We start from the raw sequence: 18,719 nt of genomic DNA, 5'->3' as shown, positions 1-18,719 counted from the left end.
GAAAAAGTCACAAAAGCATTGCTTTTTCTCAAAAGTAGAGGGGCCCAGACCCCCTGAGGGGAGGTGAAGTTTGGGATAAAAGGGATGGAAAAAGAGGGAACAGTAAGAAAGAGACATATATAAGGGACATTAGAGGTGAGAAGATAGGTGTGGGACCAAATAAGGACATTCCACAAAGAGGCAGCTATGGCTCCACCTCAACAGAAGCCCCACCCATGGGCTACACCCAAGTGTTGGGTAGCACAGCCAAAATGACCCTTCCTTGAGCGGTAGATGCCACGACCATGTCCATTGACCAAAGGTGGTTGCTGCATATGAAACAAACACTTGGTAGACGGCAACAGGAGAAGACACCCCTTCCTCAGTGCCAACAGAAACCACGCATCCCCACCCCACCCCATCTCACACTACCCCAGGAGAAGACACCTCTTCCTGAGTGCCCATAGACACCACAAGTCTCCACCCACCCAATCCCAAATCCCATTCCATGCCACCCCACTGCAAATGAATCCAAATTCCATAATCTCCTGAACCAAAATGTCTGAAAACCTTATTTGTTTTCCAGTTTTACAAACCCTTCCCGCCCTACCCAAGTGGTTTTATTTCCTTTTGTCAAAAGGGAACCATCAACCAAGGCTAAAGCTAGTTAGCTGTCCAACTCCAATGAAAGCCTTGAGTGGTGTCTCCCGTCTCCAAGTGCTTCAGAATGAAGGGGTGTGGTCTCCAACCGGAAGAAAGATGCAGTCAGTAGAAAGCTAGATTTCTTTTTTTTTTTGTTTTTGTTTCAATTCCGAGTCTGCTCTGGTAATTTATGTCCATGTGTGATTTTAGCTCTCTGTTCACCCTGTAGGCCACTCACACATATTCATAAAAATAACAAAACTTGACAAAAAAATTAAAATCTTAGTGCATCCTCCTCAGAAAAATAAACCCCAGCTGTAGAAACAAACAATAAAAGCAGGAAAAGTTCAAAACGTCATGTTTTGTGTCTCACTTTGTTCCCCAAATCTTAAAAAAATGTCATCATATGTGTTCGTCACAGCTTCCATGTTTGTCCTTAAACTTTTGTTTTCCTCCTTTTGTTTTTAAACTTTCAGCTGTGGGGTTTAAGAAAACTAAAAAAGAAAAGTTACATTTTAGAAAAGCCTTCCTGGTGGACAGGGTCAGTGTATGTGACTGAGGTTCACGAAGCCCTGCCCCGCTGCCTTTGCCATGCTGATGTCATCTCTTTGAGCCTGGTCCTCCACTGTAGTGCAAAAATGTGCTCCAGGTCCCGGCAACTCCACCCTGCCGGGCCTGAAAGCGGCGCTACAGAGAGCCGGATGCAGCGGCCTGCAGCTCCTGGAAGGTACTGTCAAAGCAGCGCTTCAGGTCCGAGTAGGTCACAACCAGGACACTTTTCTCGTCCCGAGACACCAGGCTGATCTTCTCAGGAACGCCTGCGTCCAGCTAAATGAACACAAGAAACAGAACTTTTTAAAAAAAAGTATATTTTGTAAGTGTTGTTTTCTGTTTTGCTACAGTTAGCATACAAAAGCAATTCATTCTTATGAGAAAAGCAACTGTTTTGACAATCAGTTGGGATCGCTTTTGCAAGTCACAAGGTCATGTGGGTGCACCGATAACAGGATAAGACTATCTGACACAAATTTAACAGTGAGTGCAGCTATTCATACAACAGTTTACTCAAATGAAAAGGCTGTAACTGCGAAAAGTCACAGCTTTAATTAGATTCAGGCTAATGAAGTGAAAAGAGGAACTAAAGTGTTAAGAAAAACGGTGACAGCTTGACAAGGAAGTTAAGCTGGTGGTTAAAAAGGATCTACACATGTATGGTGCTGGTTCGGACTGACATACTGTATAATTCAGTGTTTTGGAACTGAAATTTGGAAAATCGCTACACTGTAAAACATGTTAATCTTTTTTTTAACTTCCATTTGCAGTCACTGGGCACACTGATGTGCGATTTTAGCCTATGCTATTGAAGCATTAACAGAAAATTGGGCTGCTGTGCATGTTTGCCTAACTTGTACACATTAAATAGTTCCACGAAGTGCACAACTTATCAAATATCTGCTTATTTAAAAACAAAAGTATTAAAAGAGACCAAAAAAAGAAAGCTCCCTGACTTTGTTGAGGCAGGAGACGATGTGGCTGAGGTCAATCCAGGGCGTCCCCGCTTCTGTCACCTGGTGAAACAGGTGGTCCCGGAAAAGCTTCAACAGGTACCGGTCGCCTGTTTCTGACCACGTTGGGTCCTTTTGGAATCTGATTGGCACAACACAAGACTATGCAGTTGTAACAGAAATAAATCACACACTATGATGCAATGTTCAACAAGTGGTACTTACTCTGGACGTTCATTTATGGTGCCCAGCTTGGCCAGCAGGCGAAAGAGTCGGCCATTTTGCACCTCCTGCAGAAAAAACAAAACAAAACAGGGGGGCCAATTTTATTTGTCTGCACCAGAAATTTTCATTTTTCTTTCAGTTGAAAGAAGCAACGTTGAAAGCAACACCAGAGGAGAAAAATACTCTGCCACTAGTGGCGATAGCAGGCAGTAAAATTCCCCACTCATTACCAACATGCAGTGAATGCTGCTTTAAATTGTATTTTCATTCCTGCAGCTGTAAACAGAGTACAGATGTTAAGTGCAATGAATATGGGCCAAATGAGAGGGGGTTTAAATTTGATGGGTGGGGCAGGGAGATAAATAAATAAACAAACATATATTCCAGTGGGATTTTCTCTTATAAAACACCAATTTCAAATCAAAAGCTCAGGTTCCCCCTGCAAGGAATGCTTCCAAAAACTGAAACCGCTGCTGTTGACTTTCTGCCCATACATGGTGCTGAGCTCCGTTTTCTCTCACGGGGTCTACAAGATACTTCCCTCTGACTGAAAGTGAACCCAAAAAACAATTCTCTGAAATCAAAGACATGCAAGACAGAAGTAAACCAATATTACACCTACATCATGGCTCCTACACATCAAAACCACCCAACCTAATCCACATAATAGAGAAAAGAATGATGTACTCATAAATATACATTGATTAGGGTGGAATTATGTGATGCATTCTCATAAACATCTTTAACTTAAATAATCCATTAAAAATAAATGCGAGCAGGTGCCAGTTTGTGGAAGTTGCCATGCTGTCATGTCATGCTGAGATAGACGTCGCCATTTCCCTGTTTGTCTGTGGCTAGAGACTGGCGATACATGTAGTATAGCTTTAGCAATGATCTATTTGAACTATATATAGAGTTTAAAAATGAAAATGAGAACATCCAAAACGCCGAAACTAAGGAACTGATTCATAATAAATATTTGCCGTTTTGGAATTTGATACCAGCAACAAGTTTCGATGATGTTGGGGACAAAGACCGGAATAGTTTCATGCCGCTTAAAAAAAAATGAGTTAATAATAGTCAATAGTCTTTTAAAAAAGTCTGTGAAAAACTGTGGTTTTTCCTCACTGTGATGCTGAGAAACAAGAATTTGGGGATTTGGTCAGAGATTGGTCTAGTATATAAATAATTTTAAAAATTCAGCAAATGCAGACACATGCAAATATCGAGGCTCAACACCACTCAGGCCACACTGACTAAAAAGGAAAGCGGAAAACCATGCAAATGGAAGAACTTGTAATAACAAGATCCAGAAACGCTGCTGTCTTCTCTGAAGTGAAGTGTTTACCTCTACTGTGGCCTGGCTAATCAACATTAGACATTCTTTCTGCAAATCACAGATGCTGAGTTCTTCAGGCTGAATTTGCCTGCCATTAGAGCAAAGTCTTCATGACTGTGTGGAGCTGCATTATTGCACAAGACGGGTAACTTGCACATCTGTGACGATACTACCAATACCAAATGACATGTATAGGTTTATGGGGCAGTTTTTTCAGTAAGGCAATGCCAAACCACATTACGCGTCTGTCTCAGTAGAAGGGATAGTAATCAAAATAATAATATAAGAACTCACAAATGTCAGCAAATGATCAGAATGGATGCGAGGGAATGAACAAAGAAGAGGAAAAACTAGAGGGACAAAAAAATAAACAAACAAACAAACAAACGTCCCAGGAACTGTATTTCTTTCCATCGGCTGGCACCACATGTAAACAACCGGGACACAATCACATTGTAATTAACACACAAAGCAGCTACACAAGCATAAATGCCAGCCACTTACGCTGGCTACATCATAGCTTCTACAGACATTCACTGCAGAAGCCTAAATCAGGGCTGACTGCAGTTCAGGTCTGTCGCACTTAAAAGCGTTAATTTACAAAAAATAAAAACAACCACCAGTGCTACCCCCTCAGCCTTCTAGTAGACACACCTGTGCACCTGTTCAAAATTGCACGTCCGCTTGTTCTCAAGTTATCGCAGTCACAAGATTTTCAGAAAACTTACTCTGAGCTTGAGATTCAAGTTACTGAGATTCAAACATCCAAGAAATTTAAGTAGATGCACCTATGGTATGAATCTGAAGCTCCTGCGCTGACTGGCTGTCCAGTTATCGGATTCATAAACTTAGCTGTCCAAACCGCTCGCCCGCCCAGCGGGTTGACGGCAATTCACCCATCCTTTTACCACTGAGGTATTACAAACTGAAATACTGTGAAAGAATGAGGTTGAGGCAAATGAAAAGCTTACAGGGACCTGTTAAAAGAATGAGGTGCAAACAATGCTCTGTCCAAGCTTCTGTTAAAAGATCCTGCTGGCAATTAATTCACACAGTTCATACAGTTTAGGAGAAAAACATTTCAAATCTCCTCTTTGTATCGTTAGCAAATAACCATAGTGTTTAAATTACATACCGTTTACTGTAAACATACTGCTACGGATACATTGTTTGGAGGGGGGCGGGGGGGGGGGGGGGGGGGGGGGGTCTCTGGAGTTGACTGAACAGTGTCTGTTTCATTTTGTTAACCCTCTCCCTATCTGATGAACAGTTACAGCTGCAAGCAGAGCCAAACATGAGATTTCCTTTGTCTACCTCAAAATCATTCAATCTGATGTGTTCCAGATGGCTAAAAATATCAAGCATGGGTACCAGTGATAGATACCAGCTGTATTTGTATTACTACATCTACATCACAAGAAAACAAAACAATGAGTGCTTCTTGGCAAAATGACCAAATTAGAATCTAAATTAAAGATTAACGAGTGTCTTTAAAAGCAGCATCATGGCTGAAGCAACAACAACCTGTAACTTAACACAGCAGCACTGTTACAATGATGCAACCACAAACTCAAAATGGTTTACATGAAACTTTTAACTTTTAACTTTCAAATAAAGCTTTTCTTCAACAATATAAGAGTGACCAGGAAAACGCAGGGGGCTACTGCTATTTTTACACACGCAGGCATGCATTCAGCTTCATCTACATACTGTCATTAGCTGAGTTTGGACTAAAAAACTCATACTACTGAGAACCATTTGTGTTCTCATGAAACATTACTGACATCACTCAAATTTAAAGAACTCTGTTTTCATAACACCTACTCAGAATAGATAGTAAACAGGGTCTGCAGCTAGGAGGTTTAAAAAACAAAAAAAACAAAAAACACAAAACAAAAAACAAAAAAAACAAAACCCCACAAGCTACTTCACTTGGCGTGTCAGCACGGAGACAAGGCCGGAAGAGGAAGCTGGGGCCTGACCGAAAGAAAAAGACTGAGATGGGGTCGGGTTGGGCGTTTCACACATCGATGCTCCAACAAGTCCACAATATACTGTACAACATCCTGTGCGTGCACACACACACACACACACACACACACACAACTTCCCTATTTGCTAACCAAGGTAATACCCCCTTTTATCCACCGCACATGGAGTAAACAATATGGCTGATTCATGTTACAGACACGTTTTCTGTTCAGACCTTCTCTGTGTATTCAACATAACCTTCATCATACCTTGGCCAGATCCTCCTCAATGACGTCATTCCTCATCTGCGACGCATCCAGTTGTGTGTAGAATCTGGCTCCAATCATCGGCATGATGTCATTGACGCTGCGCAGGCGAGACTGTTCGGTCAGCAGATACCTGCAAAACACAGCAACAATTTACCTTCGTGCGAGTTCAGGTCAGGCGCCACTGCACTCACAAGAAGGCGGTTTCTTTACACACTGCCATTTTCTTCTTCACCATTAAGTATAAGGTGCAAGCCGTGGACAAAAAGGTATAAAACACTGCTAAAACCTTAAACAGCACAAGTGTGAGTGCTTCAATTAGAAGATCAAACGCTACTAACCAATCAGATTCCAGCTTTCTCTTATATGCTAAGTTTTGGTTAATTTCATCTATACGCAGACAAAATTAAGTGAAAACTCAGCTGACATGTTATTATGCCACCTGTGACAGTAGCCTGAGTATACTGCATGTCACAATTTACTGAAGTATAAAAGCATCAGTTCTATTAAGAGGTCAACTCTCACTTCATTTACAGGACGCAGATCTGATAAGTCAATGGCCGTTAAACTTCAAAGGTTATTTAGCTTCACACCACCACAAAAAGGTCACACTGACTGAAAGTCCCTGCAGATATTTTTCTCAGCTCTTCTTACTTATTCAATACACGAATCGCATGATTGCATGTTTAGGTGCTGAAGACCTCGTCTTTTTTTCTTTTTTCATAAAGATAAACGTCTTTCAGATAACAGAAACACTGCATAGGACTAACACAGACACTGAGAAATGCATAAAATCTGACTATTTGAATCCTAGGTCAAGATTTTTTTTTAAATGTTCTAATCATTTCCGATTACAATTAATCCTACAGAAGTTTGACACGACTCCAAAGTTGCTGACAGGTATTGCTACAATACCTGTCAGCAGAAGTGCATTGATTGCTCGTGGTAGAGCTAACATAACATAGAGGAAGCTAACAGTAAAGGCTCAGTAGTCCCTTCTTGCCCCACGGACAGCTTTTATTTGTGTTTTTGAAATAGTTTAAGTTAAACCACGGATTGTGGTCAGAATGAGTTGACAACACTTTTTTGTTCAGTCTCAATGTGGTTGTGTTTGTTGCAATACATGTACAGAAGCCTTTATTGCACTTACGATAAAACCAATGCGTTTACCGCCACGTCCATTAATATTGTTTCACATCGCATGAGTTTGTCAGCTACACTGACACGCGACATGTGTAACAGGCAGTAAAATAAGGAACATACAAAGGAAATAACAGCAGTATGTAGCAGCCTTTGGACTCTCACACCAAGCTAGACTAATACAGATAAATTAGGTGGACAATGTTAACTGACTTGTTTACTTTTCATTTTATTAATTTAGGTCTGGTTGCCATCACCTTAGCCACTCTACCACCAAAAAACAGGGAAGTAAACTGAAGATTCCTCCAAGCTACAGATACCAGTGATAACCCAAAACAGGTATTAAGTGCAGGCATTTTAGTCCCCCCCCCCCAAACTGGGTAACATCACACCACCACCCCCTTACAGAATGAGGTTCTTGAGGTCTGAAGAGTAGTTGATAGACACCAGCTCCATGGCCTTCTGCAGGTTCTCCCTTTGTATGCCAGCCAGGGAGTTGCATGCCAAAGCCAGCACAACCTTGCCCAGTGACACGAGATCTGCTTGCTACAAAAACGACACAAAAATAAACTTTAACCACACTTCCTCAGCTTTTGAAGTAAAACAGAACGACAGTACTAAAATAAAATAATTTCACATGAAGCTGATAAAGTACCTGGTACTGTGGCATAAGGGCAAGATGATTGGTCTGACTGTTGTCAAATGTTAAGACATCAAACACCCCAACACAGTTCACCCGTAACCTACAAAGATTAGCGCATTAGGCATTAGGTAACATACACGTTTGTTGTGCATGCACAGTAGCGTTGTTATGAAAAACGTAAGCGCTGAATGAAAATATTCTTTTGCTTTTAATAGATTTTTTTTTTTTTTTTTTTTTTACACTTAAGTCATAGTTTCATCTCTGAGCTTAACAATAAATTCATGTTCTTTCACACATGGACATTTATGGTTATAAGAGACAGGCTATGATTCTTATATCCATACTGAACAATGAAATATGTGCTTAGACACTTGAATAGCGTGTATACCTGGTCTTGCCAGTGATGAGAATTTTGCTGGGGTCCATCACACGGCAGGCCAGGCCCGCCGTGTGGATGGTGCGCAGGGCTGAGCTGAGCTGGACGATGTATGCCCAGATGAGGGATTCTGGGAGAAGACCCGCGTGCTGCCGTGGTGGAGGGGGTTCATGTTGTCCTGCACATGAGAAAAAAGTTTTATTGCACAAAAGTGGTGTGAGGTTTTACATTACTTATGAACTAAACCTCAGACTACTTCCTCAGTAACCTTATCTTCATGACAAGCTGTTTCTTAGAGGTCTGATATGAGTAAAAACGCATGAACTTCAGTGTGTAGATTAACAAGCTCAGCGACAGTGCAGACTCAGAAAACAACTAAAAATTCCTGATAAAATCAAGAAGCTCAATGACATATTGTTTACTGTATCTTTACTTTTACACTATGCTGCATTCCTGTTAATTGCAACTTTGTTTGCAGTTAAGAAGTGACTTAATTGCATTTTCTAAAAACAAAATATGAAGGAATTCATTCCATTCATTCATTCATTTAATGTGCATCTGTTGGATGCACATTAAACTAGTTGTAAAGCACTCAACAGCTGTGAGATCCCTGTGAGGTTTTGCATTGTGCGCAGGTTTTACCAATTTGGAAAAATTGCGCAGGAGGATAAAGTCATCCACAACTTTTCTGAAGCCTTCGTTATGTATGTGTTTGGTGGACACACATCAAATGTTATTGGCATTGGAGATTTCAGTGTGGTTTTGTGAGCTGATGGAGACCCTGATGCGCTGTACAGGCTTCTTTCCGGCCTTCATGCATTTAGTCAGCAGTTTATTTTCAGACAGCCGAGTAAGTTAGCTGTGTTGCTTTGTGGTGCAGACAACTCCGTATGCTTTGCATAGGATTTATTCTTGTTTAAAAATCACTTGCACTGAAGCCAAAGTATTTCCAGTCCTGACATTTGATTTTTGTTTTGAAACGGCCTGTTACATCTTATATTGATCTTTTAACAAAGTTTTCCTGGGCCAGACTGCATCCCGGAAACTTCAAGCAACCGGATGCAGGGAACAGCTGTGACTAGCACATGCTGTTAGGGTCATGGGAGACGATTAAGGAGCACTTGGATTTGCTCTTACTTTGCGTTCTATTGATGTAGCACGCAATTTTAATATCAGTCAATTATGGTCATTTAATTGTGGGAAGCCAAAGTTGTGACCGAGATTAAAATGTGATTAACTGTGGAAGCCTACTTTACGTAAAACTGACGAGTTCACTACATCACTGAGAACCGCTAATGAAATTCTTACTCATCAAAATACTCGTTTCAGTCAGTTTGAACAAGCGTCTCATAAGGCAAGACCGCTTACCGTTTCTAGAAATCGTGTTTATTATCGGGGCAGTACTCACTTCTTTCTCGTAATCCCCCTGCAAGTTTTACAACCAATGTGAACCACTCGCATTGGGTAATGTAAGTCAGGCAGTAGAGCGTTAGGGTGTGTACAACACAATCAAACCACAATGCAACATGTGAGAATAAGGAACCTGTTTGTTTCACTAAAGACCATTCCAGAATGAAATGGCTTCAGATGACATTATCTGGTATTTCGGTGTATAATCATCATGTACCCGTGTGCAAAGGCATCTGAGAGACACTTGTTATATACACACACGTGCTTGTATATACATCTCATTTGTTGTGGTTTCTTATCAGTGTTTGGAATGGATGACACAAAGACCAAGGTCTGAATGCCTCTGCTTCCTCTGTCTGTCATTCCTGTATACAGGCTATTTAACAGCACCTGCCTTAGGATCAGTTTCAGCCACAGTTTCCTCCAAGTCCCCGTGTGTCTATCACAAAGACCCATGCTTGCCAACCGTCAGCTTAGGCTACCAAACAAGACTTCAAAAAACACAAAAAAACCCTCTCCAAAACATATTTTTAGACACTTTGAATTTCTTAAAAACATCATGTATTATTTGTTTGCACAATCTAACCCATCTACCTACATACCTATAAGCATGGCATGAGCACAACTGCATGCAATGCAATCATGAAAGCATGCACTCAAATAGACTTGGGCCGATGACCTCATTATCAAACAAGTAAACAGAGTCGAAATGTGTGAAGGGGAGGGAGTGCAGAAAGGCGTGTGAGGTGATGCTAGGCCTATTCGTAGCAAAGGACGAGGAAGGGAGGGACAGTCAGCATACCCCATTTCCTTTTGGTGAAGTACGAGTCTGCTGCTGGGTCATTAAAGTGTCTGCTGAACATGGTTTCTGCACCTGCATGGAAATCATACGAGAACACCAAAGCTGGGGAAGAAGACAAAAGCGTGAGAAAACATTGAGCCAATTTAGTATAAAATATAGTTATGTAACCAGATAAAATGCAAGTCTAAAATCATGTAGCTATATAAAATTTCTGTTCAAATACAGCTGATTACACTCACAGTGGTCTCCAAAGGCCTTGGTGGTGAAGACCTCTCTCAATGTTACAGTGTTTGAGTGCTGAACCTTCTTCCACATGTCCACCAGCATCATGCACTTTGTGTTAACGAGGCGGAAACCTTTGCATATTAAAAATATGAATTATTTATAAGACATTCATTTTATGTTAGATTGGGATTGCAGCTCATAAAACACACACACACACACACACACACACACACACACACACACACACACACACGATGCAAGTCAATAAAATTAATATTCAGTTTTATCTGCTATAAAACTAAAGCAATTTCCACAACTCCTTTATTAGGCTGTGGGAAGGTAACATTTCATGTTTAAATCTATGGAGTTTAAAGTTTCAGAACGTCCTTGGCATTAAAATAATTTGATCAAATTCATTAATTAATTATTGCTCTGTGAGTTAAATCCCAATATTAACATTATTTTCTATAGCATTCATCTCTTGTCTTATTTCCAGCAGTGTTGATTTCTACTGTTAATGCTGATATGGTCTCTATCATCATCATATTCATCTTACATGCTTCTTATTGGAGTAGGCGGTACTCATAGGGATTATTTTGTGAAGAAGTGTCAGATGATATGTGAAACTTCCCTTTTATGTAAACAAAACAGAGCCTGACACAGAAAGCCGTCTTAACAGAGACAGCTGATAACCACTGTCCGACTGGGAGTTTCGGTTTTGTCAAACCAGCTTGCTCACTCACACACACACACAGTCACACTCACAAGTTTGAGCTATATTCAAACTTTCGTGGGGTATACCTCTCTGGTCTGGACATTGGCCAAATGTAGTAGACAAGATTAGAAAGCCTGTTGTTACAGAAATACTCATTTGGGGAGGAGCAGATCCTGGAAAGAGCATGAAGGTGGAACTACACCTGCTTGCTGGATTCACTCAGGTATTGAATGTTCTATTCTAACATGAACTCAACTGGACATTAAGTAAACGTTGCATTACAGAGCTTACGAGATAAAAATCTGTTCTGTCAGACTGAGTCGCAGCTCCCCCCAAGTAATGTATTGAAAGTTTAGAGCTGCAGTGCACCCATGAAAGCATTTAATTAAATTCAACTCAATTTTATTTATATAGCGCCAAATCACAACAACAGTTACCTCAAGGCACTTTATATTGTAAAGGAGACCCCACAATAATACAAACAGAGAAAAAACCCAACAAACATATGACCCCCAATGAGCAAGCACTTTGGCGACAGTGGGAAGGAAAACTCCCTTTTAACAGGAAGAAACCTCTGGCAGAACCAGGCTCAGGCATTACAATACAACATTACAATATTAGAAATGCTGGAACAGCTTCTTTCGCTTATTAAACTGGGCTATTGGGAGGGTGAATCAACTCTTAGGATTATCTGACATGGTGTGTGGCATCTGAGAAAAATGCATATGATGGCCACATTTCTTACCATGTATCCTCCTCAGGCAGTACGGTAAGTCATCTTTGCTATTCACTGCCTTGTAGCACGAGGTGATGTAGCTGAAGTTGCTGGTCTTCTGCATGCGGTTTGGTGGGGGAAGGGGCTCGAGGGGAAACAGGCTGTGATAGCTGTCCACCTCAGATGGTACATCTACCAAAAACAGGCATTTTTAGAGAGAGAAAAAACACCACATACTGCACAAAAAGTAAAGATTTAAAATGTAAGTGGCAACTAGGGTTGAGCGATATGTAAAAATGTTCCAACCGACAATCCTTAGTCCAATAATCGACAATGGGTGATATATTCACTTTTTGATAGGCGGAGCAATATAATCATGCACAGACTGATTTGCGCATTTACAAGATAGAAGTCCAAAGATGGACAAACTAATTTCCAAAAAAGATTAGGGCTGTCAGCGTTAACGCAGTGTTAATTCAATCATCACGATTAAAAATTTTAACGCGCTCAACCCGTCTGGAGCGCAGAATGAACTTTGGACAAACTGTCCAAAATGCGTTGACAGAGACATTTCAAGGATTTTGACTCAGTCTGCGCTCCAGATGGGTTAATTGTTAATCCCGTTAGTCGTGATGACCGCACATTAACGCTGACAGCACAAAAAATATATATAAAGTCACCAATTTGGGATGAGAGCGGTAAACCTAAGGATGTAACCAAAGTGGTGTGCCGCTTGTGCAGTCGTATAGTGCGAGCAAAGTACTCAAACACGACTAACTTACATGAGCATGTACGTGTCCACCATCCGAATTAGTATGCTAGGCTATCACCAGCTTCTGCAGCTCCATCAACAAGCATTTGGGCGCGCTCTGAGGAGGGTGCATTTGGGCGCGCTCTGAGGAGGGTGCATTTGCTCGCAGATGAAAGAGGGTGCTGTTAAAACAGCGCTATTATTATTTTTTCTGTTTCTGCTTCTATTAGCTAAATCCTTATTAGAAAACTTGTTCATGGGCAAATAAATAAATCGCCCTCGTTAAAACGATCGCCGATGGGCTCAACCTATAGTCGATATATTCGTCCAATCGCCCAACCCTAGTGGCAACAAACAAGATTTTTGGTTTAATTTACTGTAAAGTTCATATTCCTGTGGTACAAAAAGCTTGTTTGCAAAACAATCAGAAATCTTGTTTTCCCTGTTAGTGACCAAGAGCTTTTCCCCAGACGGTAAACTATCTCGAATAATTGTGAAAACCAGTCACAGCAGAATTTTTAAAAAAGTCCCTGAAGAAGGTGAAGTAGGAGCGTGACAGAAACCAAAAGTAAAACAAGACTGAGCCTGAAACGGACATTCACTCTATTACAAAAGCTCAAGGATTTGTGATCAAAAGCAACGCGTGTGGCATCATCTCCAGTGAGTTAACTATTAACAAAAAATGACGGCTTACTAGCCTGAGTTATTTTAAAACTGAATCTGAGCCAGACTTTCCAACACGTGCCTTAAGGAAGACACTGAAAAGCTGTCTGTTGCTCCACAGCACTGCTGACGTGCTGTGTTTGTGGTAGTTGCAATCTTAGCAACACACACACACATACCCACAGAGCCCACAACCAACATATTGCACACTAACAGGACAGAATAACTCTACATCAGACTTGCAATGAGCACTAGTGCTAGTTTGTTTACATGTAAATATAGAAAATAGAACACTGAAACAGCCATTTAGTTTTATAAGCGCATGTTTAAGGTCAGTTGTCACAAGCATCCCTTATAATGTCAACAATGTAGATGCTCTACCTGGATTTTCTGAGTGGTCAATTTGGGCCATGGTTATTAGATGTCTGTTTATCAACTCCTGAAGAAGAAACAAGTGGAGAAGACATCAGTTATAAAGCTCCAGAGAAGAGAAGGGGAATGTTTGGTCAACAAGGACAATACCTGTCGAAGCTCATCAGCCATGAAGAAGGACGGGGCATTGGCTTTCGGCTGCATATAAGCCACATGTGGCGCCGTGGGGGGATAGATATGGTAGGTAGGAAACACCTGCAACAACCAGAAAAAAGAAAATACAGCTTCCTATTTATTGAGAAATGGAAACCAGTCTGATCATACAAATATTGTTTTCAGGCAGCTATGCAAATGAATGCGAGAATGAAACTCTTGTGATGTCATAAAAAACAAAAAAAACAAAAAACAAACCAAATTACAGTCCCTATTAGGCCATGAATTTACATCTCAATGAAGCCTATTAAATAACTCATATTTATATCAAAACTTAAAAATGCAGACTGATTTAAGTGATATTCATTTTGTTGTGTTTAAAGTGACTGAATGCACAGTGTATCCGTACCATCCCAGCCATTGGTGCCGGGGTGTTGTCTGTGTAAAAGTAGGTCGTCCCCCCTACAGTCTCTTTCTGGATAATGTGTGCACCCTGGTCAGACGCGGTGGTGGGCACCATGTAATTGGCAGGGTTTGGGGTGTGACTGCGTCGACGGGGAGCAGGTGAGGTGTGTGGTGTAATTTTAGGGGAGTGAAGAGGAGAAGATCCCGCAGACAACGACATTCCTGAAAAAGGAGACAGAACATGAGAAACGTTTCTTAGGAAAAGATTTAATTTCACAGTAATATATGAGGGAAATCCCTCACGAACTCAAGTATTACAATTTCTAAAGATGAAAAACAAAATTGAGCCCAACAGAAAGTGTTTGGGTAGAGGGTAGTTCTCAAAAAACCCACACCTGGAGCCAGTGCAGCAGCTGTGGAGCTGCTGAGACCAGGATGTGCAAAGAGAGGTGAGGGGAAGGCCTGGACAGTGGACTGAGCCATATTGGCCATACGTGGAGCTCCCTTAGGGATGAATTCACTCGCTGCCGGGTTAGGAGCCTGCCAACACAAATGAAAACAATGGAAAAATTAAAAGTCGTCTATCAGTCTTGTTGGAGGCAAATTAACTCATCTTGGCTTCAAGTACTTCCTTATATAAAAATGTAATCCTGAACCCTTAAAGAACTTTAATGCTATGACCCAATGTTTGTACGCTCACCTTTCTCCTTTGGGAAATGCTAAGAGCACCAAAATCACTGAACAGTGAGGACGTCGGGGAGTTCACTGGATCTGCAAAGCACAAAGTGTTGAAGGCCCCTTCCAAACTTCAGTGGATGAGTGTCAGCTAGTGCCCCAAAGATATCTCAATACAGCTTACCATGAGTGCTGTGGCTGAAGTTCTTGGCACCATCATTGAGAAGACTGGGAGAGCTGCTGCTGGTAGTCATTCGCTAAGGAGAGCAGCATCCAGAGGAGATGTGTTACAAAAAGCACCCTGCTGTCCAATTATGTTCATCAAAATACAACGAAGTACCATAAAATAATTTAACTGCAGGGCCTTAGTCTCCAATTATGCTTTCAAAAACCTAAAACTTTTTTTTGTGGTGGTAGGTTGGAGCTGCTGGTAGCCAGTTGCTGTATTAAACCTATAAATGTTTTAGTTCCAAAGTAGTTGGTGTCAAATTAATAACTAATCTACAAATTCAGCTGCCTCTTTCATGAGGCCAGGGTTTTGGATATAGTCCAACTTCACTGCTTTGGGCTGGTCACGTCACTCTTTGTTTTGCTCTGTAGCATTCTGTCAGCTTGAAATAGGAGCACGTGAACCAGCTCTTCACCTGGCTCCAGGTTCTGGTTTGAGTGGCCCTCAAGCTCACAACAGATCTCCCAGAGAGCTGAACAAGGACTACCATCACTAGCCACAGTCCAAGACAAAGGATTCAGAGCTGGTCTAAAAGCAAGATGAGAGACTCACTGGAGAGGCAGCTCAATGACATTAAACACTGGCCAAAAAGCAACGCAGTCTACCTGCAGAGTCAAGTTTAGATCGTTAGCAGCATCTGAACTTTCAAAAGCATGCCTGAGGGCATTGTCTACTAGTAAAGTTATTGCATACGGCACAAAAAGAAAGAAAGAAAGAAAAGAAATAAGGTTCAACCCTAACATAACCATGTTGCCAGTCACGTACATGTGAAAACCACTGACTGGGGATGTAGCGATATACCCGCCAGTAAATGCCTCGATGACTCCCAACAGCAAAAGACGAAACTTAATGATGGCAGTGGCTGACGTTAACCTATTGTGTCACATCGATTTCACAGTAGCTAAATGTTCAAAGTTGGAGTGATGAAGAACTTGAAGACTTTGGTTTATTGTGAAGCTGTTTTTATGTTTCCCTGTAAAAAAAGAAAGGGCAATAACAACAAACTCAATACAGAAATGTAACTGGTATACCATCAACTCAGAATTTCATAGGCATTGTATTCCTAACATAGCAAAACAAAACACGCATATATTCATTTTCAGTTCGTTTAACTGTACATTTACTGTGACAGACCTACAGCGTCCCTCTTGTACCTGCATCATTGAGTATTTAGGCTCTGCTGGACTTCCAAATCCATTGACCCCAATAAAGCTGCTGCTGAAGTAAGAGTTGGTAAGATTGGCATCGCTCAGGGTTGCGCCTTCCATCCCTGGGACTGTAGATGACAATAAAAGCAGAGTTTTGCAGATTAGGACTGCAACCAGACCATATCAGTTAGAGATAATTGCTTACACAGTCCAAAATGTAATGCACTCATGCTAATGTGTGCACAAGTGAGCGCGTCTTCAGCCAATCACAGTTTGAAAGCATGTAAACAGTGAGCCGCAGCTGAAGCTTGACCCAAGGTGATAGCTACCACCAGCAAACTTTTTTAGTAATACTTCCAGGGCAGCTTTTAATGCACGACTGCAAAGTGCATGCTACTTAAACACAAAAACACAACACACAAAAACAATGCCTACTAAACCGTTAGCGTAGGTAGGCTAGTGTTAGAAAAGACTCAACTTGGAGAACAACACTAAACTTCACTTTAAGTTAAGTGAAGAAGAAAATGCAAAGTGCTGATAAAAACACTCATTTCTCCTTTTTTGGAGGAGAAACCCAAACAGGTAGAATAAGTTAAAGTGGTCAGTTTAAACATAGTTTAGCTAACGCTAGCTGGCTATTAGCTGCAGGAGCTAACGTTAGTGGGACGCGGATTTCTGCCCACTCACAGCTGTCACACAACACAACAGGCCTCCTCGGCTACAGCAGCATGGCTCATGTTTTGTGTTTTTAAGATACTGGTAACACAACGTGTAGTCAAAACTTGTGAGGCGACAGTTAAAGAGCGCGATATATGCTAGTTGCACGCTGGGCTGTTTTGCTAATGTCTGGCAAGTAAAAGTAAACCACGTTGTTTTGGCGCTGAGAGGCCTCAGTGAATCCTCGGGCAAAATTTTAACAAAGCTCCGTGAGGCCCGAAAGTAAAGTCACAGTCAGTCACCCTGCACGAGGCCTTGGTTTACAGTCATTTGTACTCACTGGTTAACAGCTGCCCCTCCAGAGACGTACTCGCAGGCCCCAATGTTTCACTCTTCTTGGGCACGCCGGTGCCCCCACCGCCCGGGCAGCCCGCCGCGGAGCCGCCAAGGGAATACCCCGCTGGCGTCCCACCACCCCCGGCCATGGACAACGGGACAGGGCTGCCGCCGCCGCCGTGCAGCGGCAAACTCGCCAAGGACGGATCCTCATGCAAGAACTGACACTCATCTCCATAAAAGCAGGTTTTGTCTTTTGCGTAGTATCGACAAAACTTCACCTTGACATTGGGTATCCCGGCACCCCCGAGCGGAGCAGCTGAAGGTGGGAGTCCACTGTTCATGGCACTGCTGCTGCCGCCACTGCTGCCGGAAGACGCTCAAACATAGAGATGCAGGAAGCTAGCGTGCTAGCCCGCTAGCTTTCAACCAGTTTTCACTTAAAGGAGCGGGTTAATGTCACTTCGGGTGGTGGAAAACACTTAAGATCCCAGAGTACTCACATTCTAAGGCTAAGGAGCATTTTGGTTTGAGGAAATATCACTGCATGTGAAATCCTGGTCGTCGTTGTTGCTTTGGTTGTTTACGCTATCCATGCAGCTGCCTTCGTAAAGTAGCCTGTTGTTGTTGTTTTTTCCGCTCGCAGCCTCTGTGCTGTGCTACAGAGCCGCTAGCATAGCTGTGCATTGTGGGTAAAACAAATTGTATGGATGCAAACTAAATTTGAGGTATCTGCGATGTTGACAAAGATATAGGGGGAAATTATCTTCTTTTTTTTTAGCGCGGTTATCATTCAGAATTAAGCAAATGATTGCAACATCGTAAAACATTTTAAAATAAATTTTAAAAAAAGAGAAAGAAAAAAGAAATTACTTCTTATTTTTGGTCTTACTAGATGATGGAACAAATATTTCCCAGCATGCATACAATATCTCTCTTCTCGGGGCGACCGTGGCTCAGGGGGTTGGGAAGCGTATCTGGTTCGATCGCCGGGCTCTCTGTCCTGGTCGTTGTGTCCTTGGGCAAGACACTTTACCCTACTTGCCTACTGGTGTTGGCCAGAGGGGCCGATGGCGCGATATGACAGCCTCGCTTCTGTCAGTCTGCCCCAGGGCAGCTGTGGCTACAACCGTAGCTTGCCTCCACCAGTGTGTGAATGTGAGAGTGAATGAATAGTGGCATTGTAAAGCGCTTTGGGTGCCTTGAAAAGCGCTATATAAATCCAATCCATTATTATTATGTCTCTGTCATGTTGATAACGTAGAAACCAGCCTCTTCAGTTTTTTCTTAATAAAAACACGCAGAAAAAATGATTGTACTTCCATTTTTTTAAATCTCCAACAATAACGAGAAAACAGTAGTTTCTCGCGTGTATAT

General features: G+C 41.8%; 1 protein-coding gene across 2 annotated transcripts; it reads right to left on the bottom strand.

Moving 5' to 3' along the window:
- Nucleotides 1–610: 610 nt before the first annotated feature.
- Nucleotides 611–17,960, bottom strand: pan3 (poly(A) specific ribonuclease subunit PAN3). 2 transcript variants are annotated; one of them, XM_085362371.1, is made up of 18 exons: nt 17,347–17,960; nt 16,356–16,477; nt 15,157–15,229; nt 14,998–15,068; nt 14,693–14,837; nt 14,302–14,519; nt 13,890–13,994; nt 13,749–13,806; nt 11,984–12,145; nt 10,538–10,654; nt 10,299–10,400; nt 8,099–8,264; nt 7,723–7,810; nt 7,474–7,613; nt 5,931–6,060; nt 2,352–2,416; nt 2,130–2,268; nt 611–1,449 (listed from the first exon to the last, which is right to left on the bottom strand). In XM_085362371.1, the coding sequence occupies exons 1-18, from the start codon at nt 17,684–17,686 to the stop codon at nt 1,309–1,311; spliced, it is 2,382 nt and encodes a 793-aa protein (XP_085218497.1). In that variant the 5' UTR covers nt 17,687–17,960; the 3' UTR covers nt 611–1,308. The 2 variants fall into 2 exon arrangements, with proteins under 2 accessions (XP_085218497.1, XP_085218498.1); XM_085362372.1 differs by lacking the exons at nt 16,356–16,477; nt 17,347–17,960 and adding an exon at nt 15,967–16,147.
- Between the last annotated feature and the right edge of the window lie 759 nt (nt 17,961–18,719).

The sequence above is a fragment of the Diplotaxodon limnothrissa genome, linkage group LG9 (genome assembly GCF_057381915.1).
Source record: "Diplotaxodon limnothrissa isolate DT_005_m linkage group LG9, D_limnothrissa_male_GT1.1, whole genome shotgun sequence".
NCBI classification, from domain to species: domain Eukaryota; kingdom Metazoa; phylum Chordata; class Actinopteri; order Cichliformes; family Cichlidae; genus Diplotaxodon; species Diplotaxodon limnothrissa.
This window is presented reverse-complemented; position numbering and strand designations above follow the sequence as displayed.

What these genes read in the sequence shown, in the direction of transcription:
- pan3 (XM_085362371.1), bottom strand. Translation starts at nt 17,686, where the DNA reads ATGAACAGTGGACTCCCACCTTCAGCTGCTCCGCTCGGGGGTGCCGGG. An exon ending in TGACCACTCAGAAAATCCAG is followed by an intron (nt 12,146 to 13,748) that starts GTAGAGCATCTA and finishes TGTTTTTGGTAG; the next exon opens with ATGTACCATCTGAGGTGGAC. An exon ending in CTGCCTGAGGAGGATACATG is followed by an intron (nt 10,655 to 11,983) that starts GTAAGAAATGTG and finishes TAATATGCAAAG; the next exon opens with GTTTCCGCCTCGTTAACACA.